The 15,925-nt window shown below is 50.6% G+C and overlaps 3 protein-coding genes across 3 annotated transcripts in view; all 3 read left to right on the forward strand.

Moving 5' to 3' along the window:
* The window catches only part of LOC142908355 (uncharacterized), a 41,944-nt gene extending 31,497 nt beyond the window's left edge, over positions 1–10,447 (forward strand). The window contains exon 9 of the mRNA XM_076058923.1: positions 9,399–10,447. The gene's annotated coding sequence lies outside the window, so the exon portion shown is untranslated. The remainder of the gene's footprint in view (positions 1–9,398) is intronic.
* LOC142908356 (histone-lysine N-methyltransferase PRDM7-like) lies at positions 1,601–6,125 on the forward strand. The gene is made up of 3 exons (XM_076058924.1): positions 1,601–1,687; positions 3,047–3,309; positions 6,121–6,125. The coding sequence occupies exons 1-3, from the start codon at positions 1,683–1,685 to the stop codon at positions 6,123–6,125; spliced, it is 273 nt and encodes a 90-aa protein (XP_075915039.1). The 5' UTR covers positions 1,601–1,682.
* On the forward strand, positions 6,424–10,447 carry LOC142908357 (uncharacterized; the record flags this gene model as incomplete). Its single annotated transcript, XM_076058925.1, has 1 exon — positions 6,424–10,447. A coding segment is annotated over one exon (867 nt), but the record flags the coding sequence as incomplete, so codon positions are not given.
* Positions 10,448–15,925: the final 5,478 nt, after the last annotated feature.

Here is a 15,925-nt window from a genome sequence, read left to right on the forward strand (position 1 = left end):
CACTTTCTCACACTCTCACCTATCTCCCTCTATTGCTCCCGCGCTCTCACTCGATATATTCCACCTGCTCCCTCTCACTCTCTCCCCCTCGCCCTCCCTCTCACACGCTCCCTTTCTCGCACTCTCACTCACCTCTCTCTCTTTTGCTCCTCGCTCGGGGATGCAGGGAGGGAGGAGAGGGATGCAGGGAGGGTGACAGGGAATACATCTCCGATGGGCGAGCTAAATAAGTTCACTATGCAGAGAGGGAGGGAGGGAGGCATCTGTCTGGAGCGCTCCTCACCCTCTCACTCTCTCACAGTGCCACTGCTGCTGCTGCTGTTGCTACTGCGATTCGCCCCCCTCCTGCTGCTGCTGCTGCTGTGGCTCTCAGTCTGCGAGCTGTGCAGGGATTTCTACCTGGGGGAGTGCTCCGTGCACGGCCCGCCAGAGTTCATCGCGGACGCGGCCGTGGCCCCGGGAGTGGCCGACAGGGCCCGGCTCAGCCTGCCCCAGGGCCTCACCGTCGGCGCCTCCTCCATCGCCGGCGCCGGCCTCGGGGTGTGGAGCAACAGGAAGAAGCTGCCCAAGGGGGTGATGTTTGGGCCCTACCAGGGAGAGGTGTCTGAGGAGAACCCCGTGAGCGAGTACTGCTGGCTGGTGAGCTGCTGCTGCTGCCACTGCCACTGCTGCAGCCTCCTCCTGTTCCTACATCATCATCGTCGTTGTCGTGTGTGGAGAGGAGGCTCGTGAGGGAGATACAGAGAAACCCATAGCTTCACACAGTCACCCACAGACTCACACAGAAGAGACCCAGAGCCTCACACGGAGACCCAGAGACTCGCACAGAGACCCGGAGACTCGCACAGAGACCCACAGACTCACACAGAGACCCAGAGACTCGCACAGAGAGACCCACAGACTCACACAGAGACCCAGAGACTCACACAGAGCCTTAGAGGCTCACACAGGGACCCACAGACTCACAGAGAGACCCACAGACTTGCACAGAGACCCACAGACTCACACAGAGACCCAGAGACTCACACAGAGACCTAGAGACTTGGACAGAGACTCAGAGACTCACACAGGGACCCACAGACTCAGAGAGAGACCCAAAATTTAACGTCATTATGAGTTCAACTTGTAACCCACAGTAGCCGCTCGCTCGTAAGGACAGAACAACTTCGATGCGTAAGGAGGAACCACAGACTGGTGGTTCCTCCTCACGCACTCCTTACGCAAAAATAAACCACGACACCTCGCGGCTGATCTCGTCAAGAAGCATAAACCATCATCACGCAAACTCTGTTCATGCTCGCAGCAGCAGCAGCGGCGTTTGGCTACCCATCATGCAAAGACGATGGTCAGCGCATGGCGCGGCTCTTACAGACGCACTTCTGCGGCCGTCTGGAAGGTTCTTGCTTCCAATATGAGGAAGCCACTGGGAGCTATGCACTTTTAAATCTTGTAGATTTAAAATTCATTTCTTTAGAACTGCTCTTAGTGTTTAGTTTGTTGTCCTTCCCCCCGCACCTCCGATCAGCACGGTTGGCTACGTCCGGTACGAAAGAAGTTCAAGTTACGGTCCAACTCACGTGAGTTATCTGTGGATCTGCTCGTGTGCGTGTGTGTTTCAGATTTACAAAAACAAAAAGGATCGTGAATATGTTGACGCTCAGGATGAATCTAAATCAAACTGGATGAGGTGATTCTTGTCTTAAGGACCACTGCACAGAGAGACCAGAACCACTCCACACAGAGACCAGAACCACTACAGAGACCAGAACCACCAAACAGAGACCAGAACCGCTACACACAGAGACCAGAACCACTACAGAGACCAGAACCACTACACACAGAGACCAGAACCACCACACACAGAGACCAGAACCACTACACAAAGTGACCAGAACCGCTACACACAGAGACCAGAACCACTTCAGAGACCAGAACCACTACACACAGAGACCAGAACCACTACACACAGAGACCAGAACCACTACACACAGAGACCAGAACCACTACACACAGAGACCAGAACCACCACACAAAGTGACCAGAACCACTACACACAGAGACCAGAACCACTACACACAGAGACCAGAACCATGACATACAGAGACCAGAACCACCACACAGAGAGACCAGAACCACTGCACATAGAGACCAGAACCACTACACACAGAGACCAGAACTACTACACACAGAGACCAGAACCACTACAGAGACCAGAACCACTACACAGAGAGACCAGAACCACTACACACAGAGACCAGAACCACTAGACACAGAGACCAGAACCACTACACACAGAGACCAGAACCACGACACACAGAGACCAGAACCACCACACAAAGTGACCAGAACCACTACACACAGAGACCAGAACCACTACACACAGAGACCAGAACTACTACACACAGAGACCAGAACTACTACACACAGAGACCAGAACCACTACAGAGACCAGAACCACTACACACAGAGACCAGAACCACTACACATAGAGACCAGAACCACTACACACAGAGACCAGAACTACTACACACAGAGACCAGAACCACTACACACAGAGACCAGAACTACTACACACAGAGACCAGAACCACTACAGAGACCAGAACCACTACACAGAGAGACCAGAACCACTACACACAGAGACCAGAACCACTAGACACAGAGACCAGAACCACTACACACAGAGACCAGAACCACGACACACAGAGGCCAGAACCACTACAGAGACCAGAACCACCACACACAGAGGCAAGAACCACTGTACACAGAGACCAGAACCACTCGAGGCCAGAACCACTACACACAGACCAGAAGCACCATACAGAGTGACCAGAGCCACTACACACAGAGACCAGAACCACCACACACAGAAACCAGAACCACTGCACACAGAGACCCTGGGCCTCCCCTTGGTCGACTCGGCATCAAATGAGCACCCGGTACTGAGCGTGGTTCCAGCCCCACCACCCCCACGTAGCGCCCAGTGCCGGCCCTTAATAGGCGCTCGCTAACAGCGCCCACCCCGCCCCCCGCGTCTGCCCCCGCAGGTTCGTCAACTGCGCGAGGAATGAGCAGGAGCAGAACCTGGTGGCCTTCCAGCACCGGGGGCAGATTTACTACCGCACGTTCCGTGCCGTGGGGCCCGGCTCTGAGCTGCTGGTCTGGTACGGCGAGGAGTTCGCCCAGGAGCTGGGCATCGCCTGCGAGGCCGGGCCCTCGCGACGCAGCAGCAGCAGCAGCAGCGAGTTGGCTCCCAGGGCCACCGCCAGAGACCTGCAGCCCGTGCAGCCTCCACCAAGCGAGGAACACTGTGAGCACCGCTCACCAGAGACTCACCACTGCTCACCAGACTATAGCCACCACTCACCAGACTATAGCCACCACTCACCAGAGATGATAGCCACCACTCACCAGAGATGATAGCCACCACTCACCAGAGATGATAGCCACCACTCACCAGAGATGATAGCCACCACTCACCAGCAATGATAGCCACCACTCACCAGAGATGATAGCTACCGCTCACCAGAGATGATAGCCACCACTCACCAGAGATGATAGCCACCACTCACCGGAGATGATAGCCACCACTCACCAGAGATGATAGCCACCACTCACCAGAGATGATAGCTTCCGCTCACCAGAGATGACAGCAACCACTCACCAGAGATGATAGCCACCACTCACCAGAGATGATAGCCACCACTCACCAGAGATGATAGCCACCACTCACCAGAGATGATAGCCACCACTCACCAGCAATGATAGCCACCACTCACCAGAGATGATAGCTACCGCTCACCAGAGATGATAGCCACCACTCACCAGAGATGATAGCCACCACTCACCGGAGATGATAGCCACCACTCACCAGAGATGATAGCCACCACTCACCAGAGATGATAGCTTCCGCTCACCAGAGATGACAGCAACCACTCACCAGAGATGATAGCCAACGCTCAGCAGAGATGATAGCCACCACACACCATAGATGATAGCCATCACTCACCAGAGATGATAGCCACCACTCACCAGAGATGATAACCACCACTCACCAGAGATGATAGCCACCACTCACCAGAGATGATAGCCACCACTCACCAGAGATGATAGCCACCACTCACCAGAGATGATAGCTTCCGCTCACCAGAGATGACAGCAACCACTCACCAGAGATGATAGCCAACGCTCAGCAGAGATGATAGCCACCACACACCATAGATGATAGCCATCACTCACCAGAGATGATAGCCACCACTCACCAGAGATGATAACCACCACTCACCAGAGATGATAGCCACCATTCACCAGAGATGATAGCCACCACTCACCAGAGATGATAGCCACCACTCACCAGAGATGATAGCTTCCGCTCACCAGAGATGACAGCAACCACTCACCAGAGATGATAGCCAACGCTCAGCAGAGATGATAGCCACCACACACCATAGATGATAGCCATCACTCACCAGAGATGATAGCCACCACTCACCAGAGATGATAACCACCACTCACCAGAGATGATAGCCACCACTCACCAGAGATGATAGCCACCACTCACCAGAGATGATAGCCACCACTCACCAGAGATGATAGCCACCACTCACCAGAAATAATAGCCACCTCACCAGAGATGATAGCCACCACTCACCAGAGATGATAGCCACCACTCACCAGATATGATAGCCAACACTCACCAGAGATGACAGCCACCACTCACCAAAGATGATAGCCACCACTCACCAGAGATGATAGCCACCACTCACCAGAGATGATAGCCACCACTCACCAGACATGATAGCCACCACTCACCAGAGATGATAGCCACCACTCACCAGAGATGATAGCCACCACTCACCAGCAATGATAGCCACCACTCACCAGAGATGATAGCTACCGCTCACCAGAGATGATAGCCACCACTCACCAGAGATGATAGCCACCACTCACCGGAGATGATAGCCACCACTCACCAGAGATGATAGCCACCACTCACCAGCAATGATAGCCACCACTCACCAGAGATGATAGCTTCTGCTCACCAGAGATGACAGCAACCACTCACCAGAGATGATAGCCACCGCTCAGCAGAGATGATAGCCACCACACACCATAGATGATAGCCATCACTCACCAGAGATGATAGCCACCACTCAACAGAGATGATAGCCGCCACTCACCAGAGATGATAACCACCACTCACCAAAGATGATAGCCACCACTCACCAGAGATGATAGCCACCACTCACCAGAGATGATAGCCACCACTCACCAGAGATGATAGCCACCACTCACCAGAAATAATAGCCACCTCACCAGAGCTGATAGCCACCACTCATCAGAGATGATAGCCACCACTCACCAGATATGATAGCCACCACTCACCAGACATGATAGCCACCACTCACCAGAGATGATAGCCACCACTCACCAGAGATGATAGCTACCACTCACCAGAGATGATAGCCACCACTCACCAGAGATGATAGCCACCACTCACCAGAGATGATAGCCCCTGCTCACCAGAGATGATAGCCACCACTCACCAGAGGTGATAGCCACCACTCACCAGAGATGATAGCCACCGCTCACCAGAGATGATAGCCACCACTCACCAGCAATGATAGCCACCACTCACCAGAGGTGATAGCCACCACTCACCAGAGATGATAGCCACCACTCACCAGAGATAATAGCCACCACTCACCAGAGATGATAGCCACCACTCACCAGCAATGATAGCCACCACTCACCAGAGATGATAGTCACCACTCACCAGGGATGATAGCCACCACTCACCAGAGACGATAGCCACCAATCACCAGAGATGATAGCCAACGCTCACCAGAGATGATAGCCATCACTCGCCAGAGATGATAGCCACTGCTCACCAGACTATAGCCACCACTCACCAGAGATGATAGCCACTGCTCACCAGAGATTATAGGCACCACCCACACTGATAAGGTGCAAGTTAGTAACTGGTGTGGTGTGTAGTAGTAAACATCGCCACTGAGAAGACAAAGGCGGCCATGTGTGGTGCTGGCCACCCTCCCACTCGTGTGCCGTGCTGGCCTTCATCGGTGCCCGATAACAACACTTGTCCCAAAAGTGTATACAGGCTAGACGGGAGTTCTTTGTCTCTGTGTGTGTATATAGAATGGAGCCCACTGCACTACGAACCCGGCCACCTGAGTTCGATTCCCACTCACGGTCAAAGTCAGTGGTGAATGTTTAGGCCTCCCCTAGGTTGACTCAGCCTCAAATGAATACCTAGCTTAAACGTGGAAACATCGCCACTGGAGAGACAAAAGCGGCCGGGCCTGGTGTTGGCCACTTACTCCCTCTTGTGCCATGCCGGCCTTCATAGGTACTCGCAAACAGCACTTGCCCAACAGTCTGATATGGCTGTTGGGGACCTTTACCTTTATATATACACACACACACACGTGTTCAAGAGTGTTCATGTCTAGGTGTTGGTGTGTGCGTCTTGTGCCTCTGGGATGACGCAGGTGGAGTGGGTGTGGAGGTCACAAGGCTGCCGTGTCCTGCCTGCAACCGTCAGTTCATCTGCCGCTCTAGTCTAGAGCATCACGTGCAGAGGAGACACCCCACTAAGCCCAGTGACAAAAGTCATCAGTGTGACCAATGTCCATACAGCACAGACCGCAAGAGTAGCTTGAAGATACACCAGAGAACACACACGGGAGAGAAACCGTTCAAGTGCACCGTGTGTGAGAAGGCGTTTGCACAACTACCAGATCTTCACAGGCACCAGAGAACACACACGGGAGAGAAGCCGTTCAAGTGCACCGTGTGTGAGAAGGCGTTTGCAGACCCATCAACTCTTCACAGGCACCAGAGAACACACACGGGAGAGAAGCCGTTCAAGTGCACCGTGTGTGAGAAGGCGTTTGCACAACTACCAGATCTTCACAGGCACCAGAGAACACACACGGGAGAGAAGCCGTTCAAGTGCACCGTGTGTGAGAAGGCGTTTGCACAACTACCACATCTTCACAGCCACCAGAGAACACACACGGGAGAGAAGCCGTTCAAGTGCACCGTGTGTGAGAAGGCGTTTGCATGGCTATCAACTCTTCACAGCCACCAGAGAACACACACGGGAGAGAAGCCGTTCAAGTGCACCGTGTGTGAGAAGGCGTTTGAACGGCCATCAACTCTTCACAGCCACCAGAGAACACACACCGGCCAGAATGCATTTTCTCATCCACGTGGAAACAGAAAAGTCAGCCATCCTGAGCACAAAGCGCACAACGCCGAGCTGTGAATTAGTTTCCAACAACAGGCCACGTGATTAGCCGAGGCTGTGCCACTCTTGAAACTGATTTTGAACGTGAACACGGAAACCTACGGAATCCTCCTACACCTGCCTCACACCCTGTGGGGGGCGGGAGATTAAACCGACCCGGCCACCCCTCGATTGCAAGTGCGGAGTTCTCGGTCCCAATCACTGCACGTCCCCACCCCCCCACCCCCACCACCTGGGGGTCCCTGTGTGTGTGAGTGTGCAGAGTCCCCCGTGCAGAGCTGCACTGTTGTTACCCTAGAGGGGGGCACCGCAGGGCGATCCACCTACAGATACCCCAGTCTGCACGTCTCCCGCCGGTCTCCGTGAGCACCGCGTGCCGTCTCGTAGCCCTGCCCCGTGCGACGTACGTACAGTACGTACAGTGCGTACCCATCCAGCGGTAGGCCGAACCGCGGCCGATGACGAAGGCGGCGTCCGCTCACGAATCTCCGTGCACTCAGTCCCGTAGCCCCGAGCCATCGCTTGCGCGATATTCACTTTGCTGCTGAGAGGAAAGCTGCGGGGAGGATGTGGGGGTGGGGGGTTGGTAGGAGAGGACATCTGTGGAACGGCTGGAGATCTGCGGAGAAGAGCTTCATAGCTCATCGGATTCCTGCGGTCTGAAAAAATATTCAGAGAGGGCGTTGGGGGGGGTGTAGGTATGAGTGGGGCATCTGCGCTTGGATCGCCCTGCGTGTTGTTGCTGCTGCCTCCCCCATTGAAAATGTTCCCGGCGTGAACTTTGACCCTTTGCCGTTGCGACGACGCCGCGCGCCGTGCGTGAACGTCGTCGTCGTCGGAACAACAAAACGCAGTGAGAACTAAAGTAACTTTATCGGTAGCGAGGCTCCCACAGGGCCACGCGGGGCAGGGAGCGTGGCACAGTTTTGGTGCCGGCTAGCGCAGAGTGGCGGCGGTCGTGTCGCTACGCTTCTCTGCGGTGAGCAACGACGTCTTGATAACAACAACAGCAGCAGCCGCTCGCTCAATTCGTGGGATTCTGCGGTGAACGGTGAAACCCACCCCGTGAACGGTGACGCCCACCCCGTGAACGGCGACGCCCACCCCGTGAACGGCGACGCCCACCCCGTGAACGGCGACGCCCACCCCGTGAACGGCGACGCCCACCCCGTGAATGGTGACACCCACCCCGTGAACGGCGACGCCCACCCCGTGAACGGCGACGCCCACCCCGTGAAGGGTGACGCCCACCCCGTGAACGGTGACGCCCACCCTGTGACTGGTGACGCCCACCCCGTGAACGGTGACACCCACCCTGTAACTCTGCAGACGTCTCGGACGTGGGAAAGTGTTGAGAGATTCTCTACGTCGTTCCGGTTGCTCGCGTGTCGTCGCACGGTGGTGGCGCGCGTTGACTCTTACACGGTTAAGAAAGTTGAGCGTTAGTTTGTGATTCTGTTTAAAATTATATATATACATACTTAAACCAACAAAAATTATCTTGGGATTTTACCAAGTAAGGTCCAACAGAATATGTAGTGGCTCTTTTATCAGACGCTACCACCTGGCCATCACAAATGAAAGCTCAACGAAGTGGCTCATCATTGTGTGGACATTGATAGCGGCCAGATACTCTAATTGCGTGATCTCGATTCTAAATGTCGAGGGGAAAAACCGGAGGACCTGGAGAAAAATCCACACGACCACGGGGAGAGAGAGAGAGACGCGCAAACTCAAAATATACAGCAGGCGTCAGGGTCGGAATCGAACCAACGATCTCCTGTATACCAGGAGAGGTGGTTAACATCTCAACATGCGTTCAGAGTATTTGGCTGCTGTAAATGTCACGTGACAAGCCACTTCGGTGGGCCGCCGTCATTTGTGATAGGCGGGTCGCTACCCCACAGCTCAGTGGGGGCCTTACCTGGAAAAGTAAAGTGAAGTAAAAAAACAAAAACCTGCTGTTGAGAATGACCTCACCGGACCGGTGGAGGCAGCGCTGACGTCTTGGTCCCAGTTGGCAGCGCCGGCGTCTCGTTGGTTGTGAAGGCAGCCCAGCTCACACAGCCCGTGCCGGTGTCTCCAGGAGGTCCCAGCGACTTGCTCTGTGTCAGTGTCTCCAGGAGGTCGGAGCGACTTGCTCTGTGGTGACACTTTGCCGTGACAGAGGTTTGTTCTTTGTTGTTGTTGTGTTAGAGATCTCGTAAACATAAACATTGTGTCGTTAACCCAACACCACCCACCACCGTCGCCTGACACGGCCAATCAGTCAGGGTTTGTCACGTAAACGAAACGTGCCAATTGGTTACCAACTTCAGCACACACGGCGCTTGCGTGTCGGGGAGAGTGAACCCACCACAGCGTTTACAATTCGAGTACCGGTGACGTTTCACCGGCGATTACAAACAACGTCGACCGGCTTCATCGGGCGACGTGCCAGGATTGTGATCCAACGCCATCTAACCCGGCGGCAACGACGACAAAAACCTTCGTCGCAGATACCGCCGGTCACGAGAGACCGCGCGTGGCGCTTTGTGTTGCCGTCGCGTTGCCGCGAATCGTCGAAGCGCGTTCACGGTCCGTCGTTCTCCTGCAACGCGGTGGTGGTTGTTGCGTTCCTGAAGAACAACCGCGTTGTGGAGAAATAATATAAACTATAGGGGGGGTGGGGGGGGGTGAAGCGTGGTCCACGATGACACGCGAGATGATGGGCAAGACAGAGGCGGGACTAAGACCGAGGTGCGTGGGTAGCGTCTAGAAGCATCCAGCAGCATCCCAACGCCTCCTCGTTGCGACGCCGCTACGCCGAGGGCAGCCGCACGTAGAACCGCTTACTCCTACTCGCGTTGAGACGTAGTTCCGTTCGCTCGGTGGCGTCGCATCCAATCCGCGTCCGCGTTACAGACGGCGTGTATCCCCTTACGATACATTCACGGCGTTACGTCGTCCAGTTGGCGTCGTTAGAACTAACACGCGGCGTTGTAGCGGAACCAGACTGTACCCGTTGTCTCCTGCTGTTCAACGCAGAGGCCGCATTGACCATTACAATAGTCGCTGTAGCCATTGCGAGCCCCAAGTTGTTGTTGGCTCCCGGCTCTTAAACTCGCGTTTTTCTGGATTTTCTTGTTGTTATTCTGTCTCTCGCTGTTCAAATAAACCAACCGTTAAAATTATAGACTGATCATTTCTTTTGTCAGTGGGCAAACGTACAAAATCAGCAGGGGATCAAATGCTTTTTTCCCCCTCACTGTCATCTGTAATCGTTACACACAGCAGCACCTGGTCACAACTGCTCGCCGCTGATCCTAACAACACCGATCCTAGTCGTCATCCCTGCACGTCAAGGATGGTAAAACTATGACCCAACAAACTTACACATCACACTGTCCTACAGATTTCAATTCACACGCCCCTACAGACTTCACTTCACACGCCGCTACAGACTTCAATTCACACGCCCCTACAGACTTCAATTCACACGCCCTTACAGACTTCACTTCACACGCCCCTACAGACTTCACATCACACTGTCCTACAGACTTCAATTCACATGCCCCCACAGACTTCAATTCACACGCCCCTACAGAGTTGTGTTGGTCACGTGCCTACCTTTCCTATACTCTGCACTCCCATGGTGTTTATTGTATTGTGTTTGTTGTTGTGGCGTTCTGACCCCGTGCACCTACTGTGGACGTCTGTGGATAATAAAGAGCTTCACAGCTCATCGGATTCCTCCAGAATAAAAAAAAAATTAACTTAAAAACTCTGATGACGTCAATGCGTGGTGACGTCACGCGTCTCGCCCCCCCCCACTCCCCCGTTACCCCCCACCCCTCCCACCCCCGTTACCCCCCCCCACTCCCCCCCACCACCAACCACCGCCATTGGCCACTCAGTGACGGTGACGTCCCCACGGCGCCTGTGCCAGGCTGGGTGCACTTCGAGGCTGCCGCGTGAAGTGAGGTGGTGACGTCACGCGAGCGTTGTGTTTAACGATTACAGTGGCACGCGGCCTGCACTACGTGAGGGTTACTTTGACACAACGTTACCTCTATCTGAGGTAAAGTTACCTCTACCTGAGGTAAAGTTACCTCTATCTGAGGTAAAGTTACCTCTACCTGAGGTAAAGTTACCTCACCTGAGGTAAAGTTACCTCTATCTGAGGTAAAGTTACCTCTACCTGGGGTAAAGTTACCTCTATCTGAGGTAATGTTACCTCTACCTGAGGTAAAGTTACCTCTATCTGAGGTAATGTTACCTCTACCTGAGGTAAAGTTACCTCTATCTGAGGTAATGTTACCTCACCTGAGGTAATGTTACCTCTATATGAGGTAAAGTTACCTCCATCTGAGGTAACGTTACCTCTACCTGAGGTAATGTTACCTCTATATGATGTAATGTTACCTCTACCTGAGGTAAAGTTACCTCTATCTGAGGTAAAGTTACCTCTATCTGAGGTAAAGTTACCTCTATCTGAGGTAAAGTTACCTCACCTGAGGTAAAGTTACCTCTACCTGAGGTAAAGTTACCTCTACCTGAGGTAAAGTTACCTCTACCTGGGGTAATGTTACCTCTATCTGAGGTAATGTTACCTCCACCTGAGGTAAAGGTACCTCTACCTGAGGTAAAGTTACCTCTATCTGAGGTAAAGTTACCTCTACCTGAGGTAAAGTTACCTCTACCTGAGGTAAAGTTACCACTATCTGAGGTAAAGTTACCTCTACCTGAGGTAAAGTTACCTCTATCTGAGGTAAAGTTACCTCTACCTGAGGTAAAGTTACCTCTACCTGGGGTAATGTTACCTCTATCTGAGGTAATGTTACCTCCACCTGAGGTAAAGTTACCTCTACCTGAGGTAAAGTTACCTCTACCTGAGGTAAAGTTACCACTATCTGAGGTAAAGTTACCTCTACCTGAGGTAAAGTTACCTCTATCTGAGGTAAAGTTACCTCTACCTGAGGTAAAGTTACCTCTACCTGAGGTAAAGTTACCTCTACCTGGGGTAATGTTACCTCTATCTGAGGTAATGTTACCTCCACCTGAGGTAAAGTTACCTCTACCTGAGGTAAAGTTACCTCTATCTGAGGTAAAGTTACCACTATCTGAGGTAAAGTTACCTCTACCTGAGGTAAAGTTACCACTATCTGAGGTAAAGTTACCTCTACCTGAGGTAAAGTTACCTCTATCTGAGGTAAAGTTACCTCTACCTGAGGTAAAGTTACCTCTATCTGAGGTAAAGTTACCTCTACCTGAGGTAAAGTTACCTCTACCTGGGGTAATGTTACCTCTACCTGAGGTAAAGTTACCTCTATCTGAGGTAAAGTTACCTCTACCTGGGGTAATGTTACCTCTATCTGAGGTAATGTTACCTCCACCTGAGGTAAAGTTACCTCTACCTGAGGTAAAGTTACTTCACCTGAGGTAATGTTACCTCTACCTGAGGTAATGTTACCTCTATCTGAGGTAAAGTTGCTTCACCTGAGGTAACGTTACCTCACCTGAGGTAAAGTTACCTCACCTGAGATAATGTTACCTCTACCTGAGGTAAAGTTACCTCACCTTCCATTGCATTCCGATTATCTAACCCTAAGGTAATAATCACGCGAGCATTGTGTTTAACGATTTAACCACGTGAGAATATAACGCTAATATTACGATATGAGCATTAGCTGAAGTGATGTGAATACGTTAGGATTACCTCAAATAATGTTACATTTACCTGAGGTGATGTTACCTCCCCGAGGTAAAGTTACCTCTACCTGAGGTAAAGTTATCTCATCTGAGGTAAAGTTACCTCACTTGAGATAATGTTTCCTCTATCTGAGATAAAGTTATCTCGCTTAAGGTAAAGTTACCTCATCTGAGGTAAAGTTACCTCACCTGAGGTAAAGTTACCTCTCCTGAGGTAAGATTACCTCTACTTAACGTGATATTACATCACAAGGGGCACAGCAAAATGACTGGTTCTTTCGGTAAAGTCACCACGTAGAAGGTAAACAATAAAATAATAAAAATATAAAACAATAAAATTCACACCTGATGATGATTGCTTGTGTTGCAGTCGAAACGTCGTGAGAATTTTATTGTTTTTATATTTTTATTATTTTATTGTTTCCCTTCTACGTGGTGATGACTTTACCGAAAGAACCAAGAATATGAATCCCTGCAGTCACGAAAGCTTTAAACCAAAGAGTATGAATCCTTGTAAAAGGTTTAAGTTTGGTGTTTTAACATCTTAACGCAGCTGTTTTGTTGCCAGAAAAAAGGGGAAAACCTGTTCTCATATTTTGGTCCTGGCAAAGGAGGTCACCATGAAATTAATTAATCGATTGAGATTTTGTTTTTGTCGTTGGAGGTTTTTATTCAGATTGAGGATCCATAATTAGAGGGGTTTTTTTTCTGGCGTTGCGTCGCGTCAATATAAATGTTGTGTCGTTAAAACCGACACCACCCGACACAGCCAATTAGTAAGAGGGTTTGTCACGTGAACAGAACGTGCCAACTCGTGATTTAGTACAGCACTAGTGTATAGTGTAGTGTGTAGTGTATAGTAGTGTATAGTGTAGTGTATAGTAGTGTATAGTAGTGTATAGTGTAGTGTATAGTAGTGTATAGTGTAGTGTATAGTGTAGTGTATAGTAGTGTAGTTTATAGTGTAGTGTATAGTGTAGTGTATAGTATAGTATACAGTAGTGTAGTGTATAGTGTAGTTTATAGTAGTGTAATGTATAGTAGTGTATAGTGTATAGTAGTGTAGTGTATAGTGTAGTGTATAGTAGTGTAGTGTATAGTGTAGTGTATAGTAGTGTAGTGTATAGTGTAGTGTAGTGTATAGTGTAGTGTATAGTAGTGTAGTGTGTAGTGTATAGTAGTGTATAGTGTAGTGTATAGTGTAGTGTATAGTGTAGTGTATAGTGTAGTGTATAGTAGTGTAGTGTGTAGTAGTGTATAGTGTAGTGTATAGTGTAGTGTATAGTAGTGTATAGTGTAGTGTATAGTAGTATAGTGTATAGTAGTGTATAGTGTAGTGTATAGTGTAGCACTACACCGGTTGTGTGTTGGAGAGCAAATCCACAACATTTATAAATCTGAGAAAGACGTTTCGCCAGTAATCACAACCAGCATCATCAGGCGGACAGCCAGATTGTGCCCCTTACTGAATATTTGTGACACAAAGAGCTTCATAGCTTATCGGATACCCCCTGCACCATAAAGATTCAGATTTATTTTTAAAAAATCTGGTTACGTCATTGCGTAGTGACGTCACCCGTATCGCATCTCCCCTCTCGGAGTCTGTTGGGATCAAAGCGCGATGACGTCATACGTCTCCCTCACCCCCCGCAACCCCCAATCCCACTCCCCACTCCTCTCGAACCCCACTCCCTAAACTCCCCCACCACTCCTCACCTTCACCCCCACCCCCACTCCATTCCCCACCCCCACTGCCCCCACCCCCCACTCCCCCAACTCCCTAAACTCCTCCCACTCCCCCCACTGCCCCCAACCCCCACTCCCCCAACTCCCTAAACTCCTCCCACTCCCCCCCACCCCCCACCCCCACTCCCCCATTCGAATTTTCCCGCGCCGAGCCAAGGAAGGGAGAAGCCGCGTCAATGGCGTCAGCTCCCACAGAGGCAAGGACGTTACATTACACGGGGATTACATTACACGGGGATTACATTACACGAGGATTACATTACACGGGGATTACATTACACGGGGATTACATCACACGGGGATTGCATTACCACGGAGATTGCATTACCACGGGGATTACATTACACGGGGATTACATTACACGGGGATTACATTCGGGTAACATTACACGGAGATTACATTCACAATACATTATACGGGGATTATAAGTTACATCACCTGAGGTAATGTTACCTTATATGAAGGATTACATTTTGATTACATTACACGGTGATTATTAGAAGGGTTACATTACACGGGGGTTACATTGCAGTCCGTATTTTAAATCGTGTAAGATTTAGGCTACGAGACGACTTCACGTTACGATTACAGCTCCACATCTAGTACAGTGTTGACACGAGCGACTAATTAATTGTACAATATTTACTTTGCACTGAATGATAATGTCGCGGTGAAGATTACCTTATAATGTAACGTGATTTTATTCGGATTGCATCACATTCTGATTACCTTACCCTCAGTGCCGGATTAAGTTAGTTCGGAGCCTGTAGTATAATTATGTTATAAAGATGCCCAATTTTTTTTTTAAACGTAAACATTAAAACACAAATGTTTTACTTGCACAAAAGGTACCTCACCTGAGGTAATGTTACCTCTATCTGAGGTAATGTTACCTCACCTGAGGTAAAGTTATCTCAGCTGAAGTAAAGTTACCTCACCTGAGGTAATGTTACCTCTATCTGAGGTAATGTTACCTCACCTGAAGTAAAGTTACCTCACCTGAGGTAAAGTTATCTCACTTGAGGTAATTTTACCTCACCTGAGGTAATGTTACCTCTATCTGAGGTAACGTTACCTCACCTGAGATAAAGTTACCTCTAGCTAACATAATGTTACCTCACTTGAGGTAAAGTTACCTCTATGTGAGGTAACGTTACCTCACCTGAGGTAAAGTTACCTAAGGTGAAGTTAGCTCACGTGAGGTAAAGTTACCTCA

Source organism: Petromyzon marinus, assembly GCF_048934315.1.
Source record: "Petromyzon marinus isolate PM22_M1 ecotype Great Lakes invasive population chromosome 80 unlocalized genomic scaffold, UKy_Petmar_22M1.pri1.0 chr80_unloc.3, whole genome shotgun sequence".
Lineage (NCBI taxonomy): Eukaryota > Metazoa > Chordata > Hyperoartia > Petromyzontiformes > Petromyzontidae > Petromyzon > Petromyzon marinus.